The 17666-nt window shown below is 36.9% G+C and overlaps 1 protein-coding gene across 13 annotated transcripts in view; it reads right to left on the reverse strand.

Moving 5' to 3' along the window:
- cadps2 (Ca++-dependent secretion activator 2) overlaps positions 1 to 17666 on the reverse strand; it is a 795011-nt gene that overhangs the window by 419524 nt on the left and 357821 nt on the right. For all 13 annotated transcript variants that reach the window (XM_039761141.1, XM_039761136.1, XM_039761130.1 and 10 more), the window contains exon 6: positions 17185 to 17306. In XM_039761141.1, the coding sequence (XP_039617075.1) occupies positions 17185 to 17306 (122 nt within the window). The remainder of the gene's footprint in view (positions 1 to 17184; positions 17307 to 17666) is intronic.

Here is a 17666-nt window from a genome sequence, read left to right on the forward strand (position 1 = left end):
GATTGTCTCAAGGCACAAATCTGGGGAAGGTTACAGAAAAATTTCTGCGGCTTTGAAGGTCCCAATGAGCACAGTGGCCTCCATCATCTGTAAGTGGAAGAGGTTCGAAACCACCAGAACTCTTCCTAGAGCTGGCCGGCCATCTAAACTGAGTGATCGGGGGAGAAGGGCCTTAGTCAGGGAGGTGACCAAGAATCCGATGGTGGAGAGAGAAGGACCTTCCAGAAGGACAACCATCTCTGTAGCAATCCACCAGTCACGCCTGTAGAGTGGTGTGAATGCCAGGTGTCACGTTTGGAGGAAACCAGACACCTCTCATCACCAGGCCAATACCATCCCTACAGTGAAGCATGGTGGTGGCAGCATCATGCTGTGGGGATGTTTTTCAGCGGCATGAACTGGGAGACTAGTCAAGATAAAGGGAAAGATGACTGCAGCAATGTACAGAGGCATCCTGGATGAAAACCTGCTCCAGAGCGCTCTTAACTTCAGACTGGGGCGATGGTTCATCTTTCAGCAGGACAACGACCCTAAGCACACAGCCAAGATATAAAAGGAGTGGCTTCAGGATAACTCTGTGAATGTCCTTGAGTGGCCCAGCCAGAGCCCAGACTTGAATTCGATTGAACATCTATGGAGAGATCTTACAATGGCCGTGCACCGACGCTTCCCATCCAACCTGATGGAGCTTGAAAGGTGCTGCAAAGAGGAATGGGTGAAACTGGCCAAGGATAGGTGTGCCAAGCTTGTGGCATCATATTCAAAAAGACTTGAAGCTGTAATTGCTGCCAAAGGTGCATTGACAAAGTATTGAGCAAAGGCTGTGAATACTTATGTACATGTGATTTCTCAGTTTTTTTATTTTTAATAAATTTACAAAAACCTCAAGTAAACTTTTTCACATTGTCATTATGGGGTGTTGTGTGTAGAATTCTGAGGAAAAAAATGAATTTAATCCATTTTGGAATAAGGCTGTGACATAACAAAATGTGGAAAAAGTGATGCGCTGTGAATACTTTCCGGATGCACTGTATATTTTAGGGTAATCTGAAGATCAAAGTAATTTCTTCACAATCATGGTCTATATTAATGAAATTATACATTAAAGTGAAGCATTTTTATACATTTAACAAAATACCTAGCCTACTCTCACATTTTATAATAGAGTTAAATTGTATCAAATTGCCAACATGATAACAAAAACCTTAAAAATCTGGTTGTGAAGAGTGCACAAAACAATTTCATTGTACTTTGTTCACATAACAATAACTCTGAAATAAACTGATTACACTGCATACCAATCAATCCAGAAATACAAGAGGAGAATGTGCAAACTCTATATTGAACCTAGCACTGTGTGACAGGAGTAACAACTCTGTGCTACCACTCTGTCCATGCTAAACATCTGTGCTAAATTTAATAAACTAATTTATTTAAAAGTAAATGTATGTCTATAACATCTGTTTAGTTCTTATCATTTGATTACATGCTATGCACTTGCTTAATCTTTCTTTTGCTTGACCACTGAAGCACAGGTATGTATGATGATACCAGGTTGCAGCATGTAAAATCTTTAAAAAATAATGAAATAAGCTTCCATACAATGAAAGAATATGAGTGATTGCAAGTGTACCTGTTGCCAGAGGTTATTGTGTATATATTTACAGAACAAAGGCAGAATTTCACACCTGGGTATTAACATTAAATGTCAGATACAGCCTTGAAAAAAAAAAATTGTTTTAAAAATATGTGCAGGAGGAAACTGCACCCATGGGACTGAAAAGTTGGCTCAGAGGAAGACTATCAAAGATGTGAAAACTTGTTATTTTTAACTTCCTAAAATGGCATTGGCATTGTTTTGCAATACGTGTTGTAATCTCAGAAAGCGGATCAAAATCTTTTTCCTTGAGCATGGCCATTTGTTAAGTTTGAATGATTTTGTTTTCAACATTTGGACCCCAGTACCCTTTGTTGTGATGTGAGATTTAGCATATAACTTGATAAATGTTTTATATGTCTTTATTTATAATTTAGGCAAACCAATGTAATTTAGTGTTACTTTGGTGAGAGGTAGTTGTGTTTGCCCCCCCCCATTTCAGACTAATTTTACGACAGGATTTGGGGGGATGTTTCTTAAACCAGTTTGATGAGTATTTCTCTGCTAAAGTCTTTCAACCCCCTGCAAGGAAGCTAGGATGTTTAACATATGATTTGTTTCGGGGGGTCAGGTGTTAAGATGTTCTATTTCACCCATTGGTCTGAGGTATGGCTGTTTGGAATTGGCTTGTCTCAGAGGCCTCTAAGTACCATGTTGTCCTATTGGTTCTAGGGATTGGAGAGAACATCTATAAATGTACGTGCTTAACCTCACATTCTCTCTCTAACCAACATATGATGAAGAAGCATCTCTCTTGCTAACCTGTGATGATGAAGACAACACAATGAAGAGCACAGCTCAGCAGCCATATTGAACAGACATGTGGCTGAAAGCTGAGCACCAACGATGCCTTAACTAGAGACATTTTAAGTAACTACAAGTCTGTGTGTCACCTGAATTACACATTACCATTTTATCAGGTTGTATGGTTGCCAATATTCAAATGTACTTTGCATTTTGTTATTATTTATGAATATTATCAGTAATACATTATTTTATGTGTAACTTAACTCCTGCTTGTCTTTTTACTACATCTACTTGCCTGAGGTTATAGATATAGAAGGGAAGTTGGGGATAAGGCATATACAATAATACCTTATAAACAGTGGTAAGTCTGTGAGATTAGGCATTCTAAGGCTACATATTAATAATACAATAGTGGAAAGTAGAGCAATATATATATTACTCTACCAAGATAAAACACCCTTATAAAACTCAAGTGCAGGCTATATATATTTTTTAATTTACTAAGAAAACAAATGCTTCACTTTAGAACGCAATTTCATATTGGGAAATTAATATTAACCTCATTGCGAAAAAATGCCCTCAACTTAAAAAATACCAAACAAATCATTTAATAACAGAAATGCCCAATATTGAATTAAAGGTTACAGAAACTGCAGACAATCTGAAAACTGAATATACCAAGACCTGAAAGAAAGTTTTGAACAGTTTTTGACTCTCACAATATTGTTGATTTTGAGGTAGATCTTAGCATACATAAAACTTTTTAGTTAATGCTATGTCCTATGTTTAAGAAGTTCGATATTAGAAACAATCCTAAATCCAGATTCTCCTTTGAATACAGTGGAACCTCGGGTCACGACCGTAATTCGTTCAAAAACTCTGGTCACAACCCGATTTGGTCATGACCTGAACTAATTTCCCCCACAGGATTGTATGTAAATGCAATTACAGGTACTTGTCGACATACGACCTATGCAATTTACGTCTGGTCGACTTTACGACGTGTTCGACAGTTTCCCCCGCCAGCTGTTGGCAGCGCCTGTTTCTCGCAGTCCCAAGTCTCGCTACGCAGCAGTAATAATATACGCAGCACTGTTGTCCCACGTGTGTTTGTGTCTTGTTGTTTTGGCAGTTTTATATAATAATATACCCCTAACATGTCTACCAAGAGGAAATTGTCTCTGTCCACTCCTCAGCCTGCCAAAAAGGAAAGAACGGCCATTGATCTAGACACCAAAATGATGATGATAAAACAGTATGAAGGAGGAAAGAAAGTGAATGCGATCGCATGTGATATGAAGTTATCACACTCTACTGTGTCGACTATTTTAAAGGACAAAAATAGAATTCGTGAAGCTGTGAAAGGTTCTGCACCTTTGTGATCAACAGTGATTACGAAGCAACGTACCGGGCCCATCCATGAAATGGAGAAATTGTTAAACATTTGAATGGAAGATCAGATTCAAAGCGGACGCCGTTAAGACTCTTTACAATACAGTCGAAGGCTAGAAGTCTGTACGAGAATTTAAAGCAGCGCTTCCTGATTCATTTTACCCTCGCACCCCCTGTGACGGACGAGGCCGATTTCGCACCCCCTTGGTTTGAGAAGAAGTATAAAAAAATATGAGTTCATATCATAGTTCATAATACCCATGCAGCACTAAGTGCGGGTAAGAGCGGAAGTCATCTGTTTTAACAAGAAGCGTATTGCACTGATACGAAATAGCCTGTCCATTTAATTATTTAGGAATGGATAGATAAATTAAGATTTTGTACAAATAATGTTTTTCATTTTTCTTCCTCGATGGATTCTGGCACCCCCAGCAACAGTTGCTCGCACCCCTTTGCTTGCACCCCCAATCGGGAAGCGCTGCTTTAAAGGAACGCGCTGGAGAGGACACATTTCGTCCTTATTGCGAAGTTTATGAAGAAAGAAAAAAAAAAAAACAAACAATTCAGACGAAGCTCACTATGTTTATGAAAAGAGCAACTCCTCCCATCACCCCGTCCGCAGCCTCGCCTGATGAAGGCGATATCAACAACCCGCAGCCAAGTACCAGTGGTGCCAGGAATTTAAATGTACAGTATTTCTTATTTTTGTATGTTTTCCACATATTAAGCCAGTTGTACTGTAGTATGCTGTGTTTGACTTAAAAAGTAAGAAAATGTTAATAAAATATTACTTTAAGATGATTACAATATCATTACCCAGTCTAATATTCTTACCTTTATTTAACATAGGCATTCACAGGTAGCATGGGGCTAAACACACAATACTGTATAATGCACAGATGTCAGACAAGTATAGAGAAGTATGGAAAAAAACTAAATTTATGCAAAATGTTGTTCTACAATCATTGAAATGAATGCATTTATCTTTGTGATAGCTGGTCAGTTGTTGCAAGTCACTATAAAACTAAAGCGATTTGACAAGAGGATGCTCTTATATAGCAGTGTTGCCTTACTTATAAGACTCACAAAGAAGGTCCAAAAATGCACCAGTGCCTCTATGACAGATGTTAGTATCGTTGGAAATGCTATAGAGTCACAGTTAAAACTTTTGCTGAAGCCTTTGAAATGCCTTGAAAACCACGTGATGATAAAACTGACCTCAGGTTGGCAGAATTTGTAGATTATATAAAGATAAAAATAAATATTTATCACAGTGGTGTTACTGTACTTTGTGACAGTGGATAAATAAACAACATTATTGATGCCAGAGCAGCACAGTGGAAAGTACAGTATTGTTCAAAGCTCTTAATGCATTTTAAACAAAAAGCAGATCAGTCACTGTGCCAAACTAAAAGTTTTGTTTCAGCAATATATACATTTTCTTTTTATAAAGTATTATTTTTTTTTTCCAAAGATTTTTAGTGCTCCTGTAGAATTTAAACACACACCATGATTAATTGTTTTGAGGTTTCAGTAAGGTTGAAGTTTTAATAGTTTTGCAGTTAAAATGTTTTATTGTATAATTCACAAAATATGGCAACCAAAAAAGCCAGAATAAATGTAAGAACTGTATCAAAACAACAAAAATAGCCGCCAAGCTCTAACAGAACACCTACACTGAAAGAATCAAACAATACAATTAAGAGACATGTTTTAAACAAACATGAGTCCAGAGTCTATTTACTCCAATCAAAATAAAAACAAAAAAAGTCACACTTGCATATTTTACCATTTAACAATTGTTTTCAGCTCTACCAATTTTTTTTTCCACATTACAGTACTGTTAAAAATTTAATAGTTAATTTACAGTTCCACCTCTGCTAAACTTTTAGAAAACAGTACATTAGTTCATTTCCTGTGTTTAGAATGCAGTTGCTGTGCTAATGCACTTAAAAAAAAATTAATGCCATCGTTAACATTTTCCCATAAAACTAAGACATCAGTGTAACTGTTAAACCAGTGGATGTAGAATGTAGTATGTGTTAACTTGCCTGCATCTTTTATATTTTAGACTATTCAGAAATAGGATCATAGAACATAAAAGTAATATCAAATGACAGATTATGTAACATCAGACATTTTATCGACATATTTTTAATATTTTGCTTTTAGTCCTGCTTGTAACTGTACAGCGCTTTGGTCAGTTGTAATGCTGTGTTTTTAAGCGCTCAACAAATAAATATGGTATGGTATGGTATGGTATATTCCACTCTCAACTCAGATTGTCAGTTTTGGGGAACAGTTTAACTACCTGCTAGAGACTGAAATTTTAATAACATTCTTTTAGAGGAAAAAACTAATTGGCTATTTAATACAAAACAGGCAGAATTCCAGTCCTCAAGGAAAGGTTGTTCATAATAAGCTAGCTGAACTTTTCCATTTTGACAAGACAGTGTTTTTTCTTTTCATAATGAAAAACTACGGCTTCACATATGTAGATGCTGTTCTTTTTCCTTCTTCCTTTTACTGAGTTCTTTGTCACAGACAATGATCAATAAATGCAATACTTGCACTTGATAATGAATTCAGAAAATGCATGGTGCATTACCTGGGGCAATTATCAATAGATGGGCTTATATTACACTAAAGTATTCTGCCTGCCAGCAAGACACTCAACAGATGGCACCACTTTCCTTAATGGCACTTTGTTGATTACTTTACATTTCTGAGGTCGCCACAAGTACACATTTTTTGACTTGTCAGAACATATCAGATCATAAACTTCTGACTAAGACAAAAATCAACTTTCTAGCCCCGGTAGTTCACAAGTACAAGTAGGTTACTTCAGCGGTTATTCGTCTTCATTTCAAGTAACTGGCTTCTGCAATTTACTTCATGCTTTATGTTGCCATTCTTATTTTGTCTTTCTATAGTGTCACCTTCTCAGTCAGTTTACCGTAAGAAAACACATGCACCTAGCTCACTTTCTCAAGGTTGGTTTTACTTCAACTTTGTTGATTCACCGGCACATATATGCCTCATATACAGCCAGCAGAATTGTTCAATTCTGGCAAAGCTGCTCAGTTGCTCTATGTTAAGCAACTTCTGTGACATGCTTGATGCTCATCTGACATTGCTTGCCATCATTTTACTTTATTGCACTACAGAGTTTTCTTGTCATGTTTAATGATCAATAAACATAATACTTACACTAGACACATACGTTCTATGTCCTGGGGTATTAACAATAGATGGGCTTTCGGAGGCTGTGATGTTGTTACAAGCAGTCCCCCATCACATGCACTTCTATTTCTTTCTAATGTTTTCATTCTGTACTTAAAAAGGATAATATAAAGCAAGAAACTGAAAATGGAAGTAATTTGAAAACCACATTTTCTATCTTTTGAAATTAGTGCAACTTATTTTTATTTATTTTTGGTATAATACACATTTTTTCCCCAAGGTTAGTACTGGTCTGTTAAATAAAATAGAGTTTACTTAAGGCATTAGCATTAAATTTGGTAAAGACAACACAATTTTAACTTTTTTATATTATTTGCTAATAAAAGCTCTCTTTTTGTCACAATTCATGCATAAGTTTAATGAAATTCAACATTCAAAACGTTTATTGTAATATGCATAGTAAAAAAAACACAATGGTTCAAACCATGCAATGAAATTCTTACTGTCTGTGGTCTGTCTGAGAGGAAGTTCACCATCCAGTTGCAAAGGGAGGGTGTCAGTCTAAGGGTGAGGAGCTTTTCACAAAGACTCTGTGGAATGACTGCGTTGAATGCTGAACTGCAATCAATTAATAGCATTCTCACATATCTATCCTTACCCTCCAAGTGAGTGAAGGCTGTGTGGATGGCAGCATTGACAGCCTCACTAGTCAACAGATCTTGTTGATATGCGAATTGTAAAAGTCCAAAGTGGCTAGGATAATCGTTTTTATGTGGGTAATGACTAGCCTTTCAAAACACTTCATCACAATTGGGGTAAGTGCAATGGGACGATAGTCATTCCAGTAGGTCACAGTACTTCTCTTTGGGAGGGGCACAATGGTGGTGCACATAAAACAGTTGGGTACCACAGCCTGGGCAAGGGACAGATTTAAAATGTCAGTGAACACATCAGCCAGCTCCGATGAACATGGACAATAATTAGATTTTTGCTTATATACAGTATCTCTCTCTCTCTCTATGAATTTATGTGTATAAATTAATGCTCAGGTGACATTAAGGATGGAACACAGGTCATTGTCAATTCTACTAAAATAAAAATAAACAACACAAAGAGCTACCACACTGAAAAAAATCTGCATTACATCAGTGAAATGTAAATAATGAAAACAACAGTTAACATCTCTCAGTAGGAAGCATTTAACAGAAATATCTTGAATGTCAAATAACCATATAGTGTGTTAAATAAATGCTAAACCATTTTATTTTAGTATTTAAAAATAAAACTTGAGGGTTTAACAGACTGTCATTTTTTTCCCCAATAGCTCTCAAAAGCAAAACATCTTTCTGTTTCCACATTAAAACAGCCTACTCAGGTTTTATTGTTTAAACATTTTTAGAAATGGAGGAGGAGGTTATTATGTTTTTTCCAATTATTCTCTTAAACATAAAGCTAAATTCAGTACTTGCTTGAAATAAAATCTGCATGTAAACATATTATGAATAGTCAAATATTTTGACTCATTTACCCTTAAAAATACATTATGTAAGGAAAACACCGTCAGATTAATCTCATCTGTGAAGAAAACAGGAAGCCAATGGTGGATCTGCCAAATATAGTATTCTCTGGCGAATGCCAGTCAAGCTGCATGGTGATGGGCTGTAAGTACAGGTTCCACTAGAGGATGTCGGGCCCTCACTCCACCTTCACCCTCTGACAGCTTGGTCAAAAACATGCACACTAGGAGCCAATTGGAGGCTATTTTGTAGGGCTCTGGCAGTGCTCCTCCTGTTCCTCCTCACACAAAGGAGCAGATACAGCGCCTGCTGCTGGGCAGATGACCTTCTACAGACCTGTCCAGCTCTCCTTTTGTAATGTCCCGTCTCTGGTATCTCCTCCATGGTCTTGAAACTATGCTGGGAGACAGAGCAAATCTTGTGTGATGGTACATATGGATGTGCCAACCTGGAGGAGTTCAACTATCTGTGCAATCTGAACTGGCTGCAGGTACCACCTAATGCTATCAGTAAAGACAAGAACACTAGCAAATGCAAAACTAGAGAAGAATCGGTCTGGAAAAATAAGGAGAAAGCAATTATCTGTGGCTATCACCTGCAAAACCATCCCCATTTAGGAGGTTATCTTGCTGTTGCCTCTCCAGTGCACCTGTTTTCACTTTTCATTTGCAGCAAAGCAGGTTGATTCACAATCAAAGCTTAACTGACTTGGTGTTAGATGTGATGGTTAAGTGTTCCCTTAATGGTTATGGATGATGCTGATCTAAAAGCAAGATGAGAAATCTTTTTTTTGTCTTTGTGTGTGTTTCCAAATGGTCAAGGGCAAAAAAAAAATAGCAAATCTTAACTAGTTCAAGGAAAAAGTGAAAGATAAATCTGCAAAGGTGAATAGGCAAAAAATGTAAAATTGTTGACAATAAAAGATATTTATAATACATAATTTTAAACAAGTTAAAAAATGTATGTATGACATAACATTCAGTTGCATTCGAGAGCTGCAAAGGCACTGTAGCTCCCAATGGACTGTGTTTAGTAGGTAGGTTTTAGAACCCTCTCAATCCATTTCAGGGTTATGAGGAGACCAAAGACTACCTAACTAGGAGTGGACAAAAGACTGAAAAAAGGCCTAGACAGGGTTCTAGTGCACTATAAAAACCACTCTTACTCACATACATACATAAATACAAATACACATACACACCCCCCCATACTCACACACATTGACTTCAACTTCGCAATTAACATAACTAAAATTTAAAATAAATCAGAGCTTTGCCCCCTAGGAACCAAGTTACCCAAACTATTCTATTATATATCACTTAGTAATTACCACTGATGTTGATCTTCCTGATCATAAAATAGGTCATTACAATGGCAATTAATGAGAAAAAATTAATAATTAATTGTAGAATTATGGTATTTGAGGGTTTCTCTAGAGTGCCTCTTTCTCTTGCACAATTTGGCTAAAATACTAATCAGCATATCATCATCTCATAACAAGCTTTCAAGTTTGGTATTTTTCTGTGTAGCCATTTTAGCTCTAGACTGTCCTCAATAAATTTTAACACACAGACACAGACGCACAAACACAGGCAGACACACATTCTTTCATTCATTGAGATATTGATGTTTTTGGTATCAGAGGACCGTAAAATGTTGAGATCTGTTAAAAACCGGATGATCAGAATTTTTGACGGATCTAAAGCTTTCGCTCCACCCCCATAGATGATAGGTTATGGTGGAGGAAGGCACAAAGCAAAAATAAAAAAGGATTACAGTCTGGTATGCACTCAAGCAGCTTGTACATGAGTTCCTACCCCCCGCACACAATCTTCTGGTAATTCGCTAACTTCTATCAGGGATCTGTAGCATCTTTCAGTGAAAAAGAATAAAATTTACAAAATACACAACTTAGTGTAAGTACTGTCAAGGTAAAACTGAACAGTAAACTAATTCATAGCTGATGTAGCACGGAATGTTTCTCCTTTTTAAAATAGATGAGTCTGCAAATTCACCACAGGCTTTTCAAAGGAAGGTTTGCACATTTTACGACTGTGTACACTTTCTGGGCAAATTTCCTTGAAGAATAACTGTGCCACAATTCAACAAAATTGGTTCACGGGTGGCCAAGCTGTTTCATGCAGAGAAACAGATGGAAATGGCTGTTGTAATAGGTGCTTCATGCAGTATATGGGAGCACAATCATTTTTTGTATTATACATGTAGTTCTCTTTTATTGCCTAATTCAATATAAGGGTGAATTCCATTCATAATCATTATATCTTATTTAATGTAGTTCTAATCAACGATGTTCTCTTTTTAAACCTAGATGTTTATTCTATTACAGATGCTTTTACGAATTACAGTTCTGATAGAAAAACAACAATGCATTATAAGATACTATACTATACATAGTAAAAAACATATAAAATATAACACTGTCATTACTGATAGATAGATAGTAATTAGAAAGTATTTTAAATATTTATAAAACATCACACTTACAGGGGTTTGCAGCCCCTCAGTTTTTCGCATCTGACTCAGTCAACCTACTCTTGGAATGTGACAATCAAGATTTAGAATTTTATAGTAATGTTTACATTTACCTAAGGTTTGTGATCTGGATTTACAGATATCTATTTTATTTGAACCCAGTGGAAAATATGGCTTTTTATGGAAGGTTTTTAGATACATACATATGCTGTATATATACACTCACTATAGTCTAAACATACACCAGAATGACGAACAAGATAGAACATTAAAAAGAAAGAAAACTTCTACCTTGACAGTTACAGTGTGGCATTATGTAGGTGTATTGCTGTTGGTATAAAGAATTTCCAGCAGAATTTCCTGACACAGTTCTGCTAAATGATTCATTGGCTGAAAGTACTCAGTGTTAGTGTGTCAAAGAAGATGAAGTGCAGCTTTGTTCATAATGACAATCAGTTTTTTTCTTCCTTCTCTACTTTATTACTAACTCCAGGGGAGCCAGAATGCATGTCATAACTGAGCCTGCCCTTTAACTCATTTTTTTTTATTCTGTGGAGCTTTCTTGAAGTGTTATTATCATGCCAGCATGCCACAGCAAAGATGATTGCAATGGCCATCACAGAGTTACAGAAGATGTAACGGATGTTAATTTCCACATTAAAAGAATGCAGTATTCTAAGAAAAAAAGTACATGTAGGAGTACACCACCTCTACATTCATTTCTTGAACAGTGAGCAGACCTAGAGTGATATACACAATACTGAGGCTGTAGGACATAGAGGCTTTCTGGTGCTGTGAAAGTCAGTAACCATTTCCTTAAGATGCAGGCAATGTTATTTGCACCAAGAAACAAAGTTCTCCACTTGACTCCTATGTTTTATTTCACCCTCCTTATCAATACACTCTATGAGCACAGAATCAGCTGAAAATTTCTGCCAGTGACATGTCCTGTTTTTATGTTTATAGTTGGATATCTACAGAGTTAAGAGAAAAGGATATATATATGACTGTTATTTATTGTACACAGTGCTGCTCATATCCATATCAGAAACACAGCCCTTGAGTCTCACAAACTTTGGTCTGCATGACAAATAGTCCATTATCCAGGATACCATCTGTTCATCCAGCTGCATACTTCTGAGCTTACCCCATATCAGGGATGGCTGGATGGCACTGAAGGCATTGGATAAATCATAAATACAATCATCACAGTGATGCTAGATTTCTCCATGTGAGAATAAGCTCTGTACAGCAGACACATAATTTCACCCTCCACTCCAATCTTTGTCAAATAGGCAAACTGCAGTGGATCCAGGTGGCCTACCACAAGAGGACTTGTACAGTCCAGGACCAATTTCTCAAAAGTCTTTATGATGTGCCACTGCTCTGTAGTCATTAGGTGAATAGGTGCCTTTGGAACAAGAATGGTGCAGGATGTTTTCCACAGCAGTGGCACTTTCAGGAGCCTTAGAGACAGACTGAACAGGTGACAGAGGGTACCACAAAGTTGGTCAGCATGGACCTTAAAGACTCATGGACTGACTCCATCTGGTCCCTCAGCTTTTCCTGTCTGTAGTTTCCTCAGTTTTCTCCTTACTTGGTCTTCAGTTATGGATAGCCCATACTCAAAGTCAGAGATGGTCTTGCTACTGGCTAAACCCTGCTGATGGAGCACAACCATCTGCAAAATTTTTAACAGGAGATGTGACCAGTGGTGTTTCATCCAGATTGGGTGTTTTTACCAAAAATGCTTAAAATGTTTGACAGAGGTAAAAAAATAATCTAAATTTATAAATTAGTCATCCAGAATCTGTACCTGATTATCTGTTAGAGCTATGGGGTGTCTTCTAACAGCAAGCTAGGTAAATTCTGCACACTGTATTTATACTAATAAAAGGCAAAGCCCTCACTGACTCACTCACTCACTGACTCATCACTAATTCTCCAACTTCCCGTGTAGGTAGAAGGCTGAAATTTGGCAGGCTCATTCCTTACAGCTTACTTACAAAAGTTAAGCAGGTTTCATTTCGAAATTCTACGCGTAACGGTAATAACGGTCGACAACGTCCGCCATGTTCAACTTTCTTATTTATGGCCCCATCTTCACGAAATTTGGTAGGCGGCTTCCCTGCGATAACCGAAACCAATGTACGTACTTATTTCGGTGGTATGATGCCACTGTCGGCCACCATATTGAACTTTTCAACGGTCTTTGTTATTTATGGGCCCATCTTCAAGAAATTTGGTACACGGGTTCCCAACGCTAATTGAATCCTACTTATGTACATATATACGTCCATAGCCTGCAGCTCGGTCACCGTGTGAGGCGGCGTGGGGTCCCACATCCCAACGCCTCCCACGTTGTTGGCTGCCTGCCTATATAAGGCCGTCCGTCACTCCAGTCTCTACATTCCCTTCCTTGCTTCGCCTTGGGATTCACGTCTCCCTGCTGATAACTACAGCCTTTTTATTTAATCCACGGCTTCTCCGCTGTTTTATTCTTTATTTATTAAGATTATAGTTATTGTGTAGGTATTTTACACTTAGTTTACATTGTTCAGGCACCCATTTCCTTTATCATTCCAACCGTACCCCCATTAACATGTCTATCGAGGTGATCACCATTGATCAAAGAACTGTCACTTACCGAGTGGTTTCCATGCCCGGAGATAGCACCTACCTTTTTCATTCTCTTTGTTACATATTGCACGCCCATATCAGGCTCACTCTTGATATCCGGTGAAACGTTGTGTCTTATGGATTGAATGACTGGGACAGGTTCAAGGTGTGGACTGATGATGGTACAGGAGATAATTATACTACACAGGAGCACTATAAGAGTGAAAAGCTTAAACCCTTCACCTATGGATCTGCATGTGAGTTGGTGGCTGCCGCTGAATTGTTTGGTTGTCGCTTTCAAGTGTACCGAAATAGCCAAATATTTTACACCTTTCGACAACCGCCTATGCCTCTTAAACATCTTAGATTCACAGGTGACGATTTCAGTAGTGGACATTTTGATGTTTATGAATGTTTAAACTCTCAAAAGCTGGATGTGAAGTTATCAATGAAACTGGTTGTATACTTACAACGCTTGACAGATGCCGTATGTCTCTTCAACACAAGTCCTACAAATACTGTCGTAATTGAAACAAACCATGAAACTCAAACCGATTATGACAGCAGCTGTCCAAGCGTTGAGATTTGAAACAAGATTACTGTTCACATGGCCAACTGTACGTTGCATGCTCAAGAGTAAGCTCAGCACACAGCTTGGTCATATTACAACCGGAGGGACGAACTCACAATGTTAACAAATAATTATTGGTATATTTTCCCTCAGTTTAAAAAGGTTTAATTTTCTTCTTAATAAAAATTTTACGGCAGTACTTCGCCGCTGTGAAGCAGGTATATTTAGTATATATATATATATATATATATATATATATATATATATATATATGTATATATATGTATGTGTATATATATATATGTGTATATGTGTACTGTATATGTATGTGTGTGTATGTGTATATATATATGTATATATGTAGTAGATATGTATATGTATATATATGTAGATATGTATATATGTTTATATGTATATATGTTTATATGTGTGTGTGTGGATGAGTATATATATATATATATATATATATATATATATATATACATATACACATATACACAGTCCTGATCAAAAGTTCAAGACCACTTGAAAAATGGCAAAAAATCATATTTTGCAATGTTGGATCTTAACAAGGTTCCAAGTAGAGCTTCAACATGCAACAACAAGAAATGGGAGTGAGACAAAACATTTTTTGAGCATGCAATTTAATGAAAACAACGATTAAACTGAAACAGGCTGTTTTACAGCTGATCAAAAGTTTAGGACCACACCTCCAAAAAAACCCCTAAACCCCCCCAAAGCAGAAATCAAACTTCCAAACATGAACTCAGTACTGAGTAGCTCCACCGTTATTGTTGATCACTTCAAAAATTCGTTGCGACATGCTTGATGCAAGCGTTTCCATGAGGTGAGTGGGAACATTTCTCCAAGTGGTAAAGACAGTCGCACGAAGGGCATCTACTGTCTGGAACTGTTGTCCATTTTTGTAAACTTCCCTTGCCATCCATCCCCAAAGGATCTCAATTGGATTTAGATCAGGGGAACAAGCAGGATGGGCCAAAAGAGTGATGTTATTCTACTGGAGGAAGTCCCTTGTCCTGCGGGCATTGTGTACTGTAGCATTGTCCTGTTGAAAAACCCAGACGAGAGCCCTCAGTCATGAGGAATGCTCTCTGCAACATCTGGACATAGCCAGCGGCCGTTCGACGCCCCTGCACTTCCTGAAGCTCCATTGTTCCACTGAAGGAAAAAGCACCTCAGACCATTATGGCGCCCCCTCCACTGTGGCAGGTAGAAAACATTTTATGGGGGATTTGCTAGTCATGCCAGTAACATTGGAAACCATCAGGACCATCAAGGTTAAATTTTTTCTCATCAGAGAATAAAACTTTCTTCCACCTTTGAATGTCCCATGTTTGGTGCTCTCTTGCAAAGTCTAAACGAGCAGTTCTGTGGCGTTCAAGGAGATGACGTCTTTGAAGACGTTTTTTGTTTTTGAAGCCCTTCTGATGGTTATGGGGCTGCAGTCAGCACCAGTAACGGCCTTAATTTGGGTCGAGGATCGTCCAGTGTCTTGACGGACAGCCAATTGGATCCTCTGGCTCAGTGCTGGTGAAATTTTTTTTGGGTCTTCCACTTGACTTTTTTGTTCCATAACCCTCAGGATCATTTAAGAAATTCCAAATGAATTTCTTACTGCATCCCACCTCAGCAGCGATGGCGCGCTGTGAGAGACCCTGCTTATGCAGTTCAACAACCCGACCACATTCAAAAAGGGAGAGTTTTTTTGCCTTTGCCATCAGAACGTGTGACTACCTGACAGAAAATGACAATGAATCCACATCTTTGCACAGATTTGGCCTTTTAAAGGCATGTGGTCCTAAAATCTTGATCAGCGGTAAAACAGCCTGTTTTAATTTAATCATTATTTTCAATTAATTGAATGCTTAAAAAATGTTTTGTCTCACTCACATTTCTTCTTGTTGCATGTTGAAGCTCTACTTGGAACCTTGTTAAGATCCAACCATGCAAAATATGATTTTTTTGCCATTTTTCAAGTGGTCTTAAACTTTTGAACTTTTGATATATATATGACAGCAACACTCATAACAGTGACAAAACAACTACATTGACAATTATGTTATGTTATTTTTAAATTGTTTCCTTTTCTTTTTCATAACTTCTTTAACACACTACTGCGCTGCGAAGCGCGGGTATTTTGCTAGTATTCAATATGTGAGGAGAAACTCAGGTTGATGATACAAATCTATTTTATTGGGGGAAGGAAAAAAAAAGAAATACAGCCTTGTCCAGTATCTTTAAATTCTTATTGTACAACATAAGTACCCTTTAATCTTACGAACTTGCTGTGCCACAGTAAAATACTGTTCAGTTTTACCCATGTATTATATATACTTTGTCTTTTTACCACATTGGGTAACATATACTGTATAGTAAGGCCTCATATTTTCTTTTCTATAACTTTTTCAAGATTCAGGGATTCACAAGTGAGTATGCAAATAAAAAAATGCAAGCTTAAGTGAACAATGAACTTTACACCTTATTCACATATTTGGGATATAGAGTTTAATTAATTAAGCAATGCAGGTACAGATATAGAATTGTTAAACCAGTCAAGAACTTGATATTGCTTAATTCAGATTTGGTTTCAGATATTTACATTTTTTATAGAATTAAACACATTTCTGTGCCTGTTAAAAAGTTTTTGTTATTTTGTCATATACACATACACAGAGTTAATCAAATGACTGCATGAAAGTTAAGTAAACCATTTCAATATAGAACAGTTTCTAGAATAAATATAGCTCTTTTGTCATCACATTAAATAGATGCCTAATTATGAAACAAGTTTTTATTTTGAAGTCAAGAAGAGTAGAAATGGAAAACAACTCCTTTTTTTTCTTAAGTAAAACTGAATTGTGCAGAACTCTAAAACAGATTTCTCATAATTGAAATGGAGATCATACTTTCACATACTTATATGCAACAGAAAAAGAAAACTAATAATGATAAAAATGTGGTATATACTACAACAGAATGCTTACTGAGGTCTTGAGGCTTCAGCTTGGTCTGTCTGCAGTTTTTCTCCACCTTCAACTTCCATTGTGCAATACACAATTCTGTTGGGTGCAACTGATTTCAAACCCTGAACTTCTATAATAACAATCTGAAAAGAGTGAAGAAGTGAAATATAAATTCTTGTTATTTTGTCATAAAATATGCATAAAAATATGCATAAAAAAGAAAAGCTATCTTATAAATACTATACAAGACGAGAAATGATTTGCAGTTATCATAACCTTAGCTTTTTTATCCTTTACTTTAAGTCATAGAAATTTGAAGTTGTTTTTCTTTGTTTTCTTACCATTCATTCCCCTTTCCAAGTTCCACTGATGTTCACATATATTATTATGGCATAGATTATTTATTTGCTGGATAACTGTGATGTCATTCTGAATTCTGTTTAATTCGATTAAGCTCATTTGTATTGTATTAAGAGGGAAATTTGGTTTATCAGGATTTGCAG

The sequence above is a fragment of the Polypterus senegalus genome, chromosome 8, assembly GCF_016835505.1.
Source record: "Polypterus senegalus isolate Bchr_013 chromosome 8, ASM1683550v1, whole genome shotgun sequence".
Classification (NCBI taxonomy): domain Eukaryota; kingdom Metazoa; phylum Chordata; class Cladistia; order Polypteriformes; family Polypteridae; genus Polypterus; species Polypterus senegalus.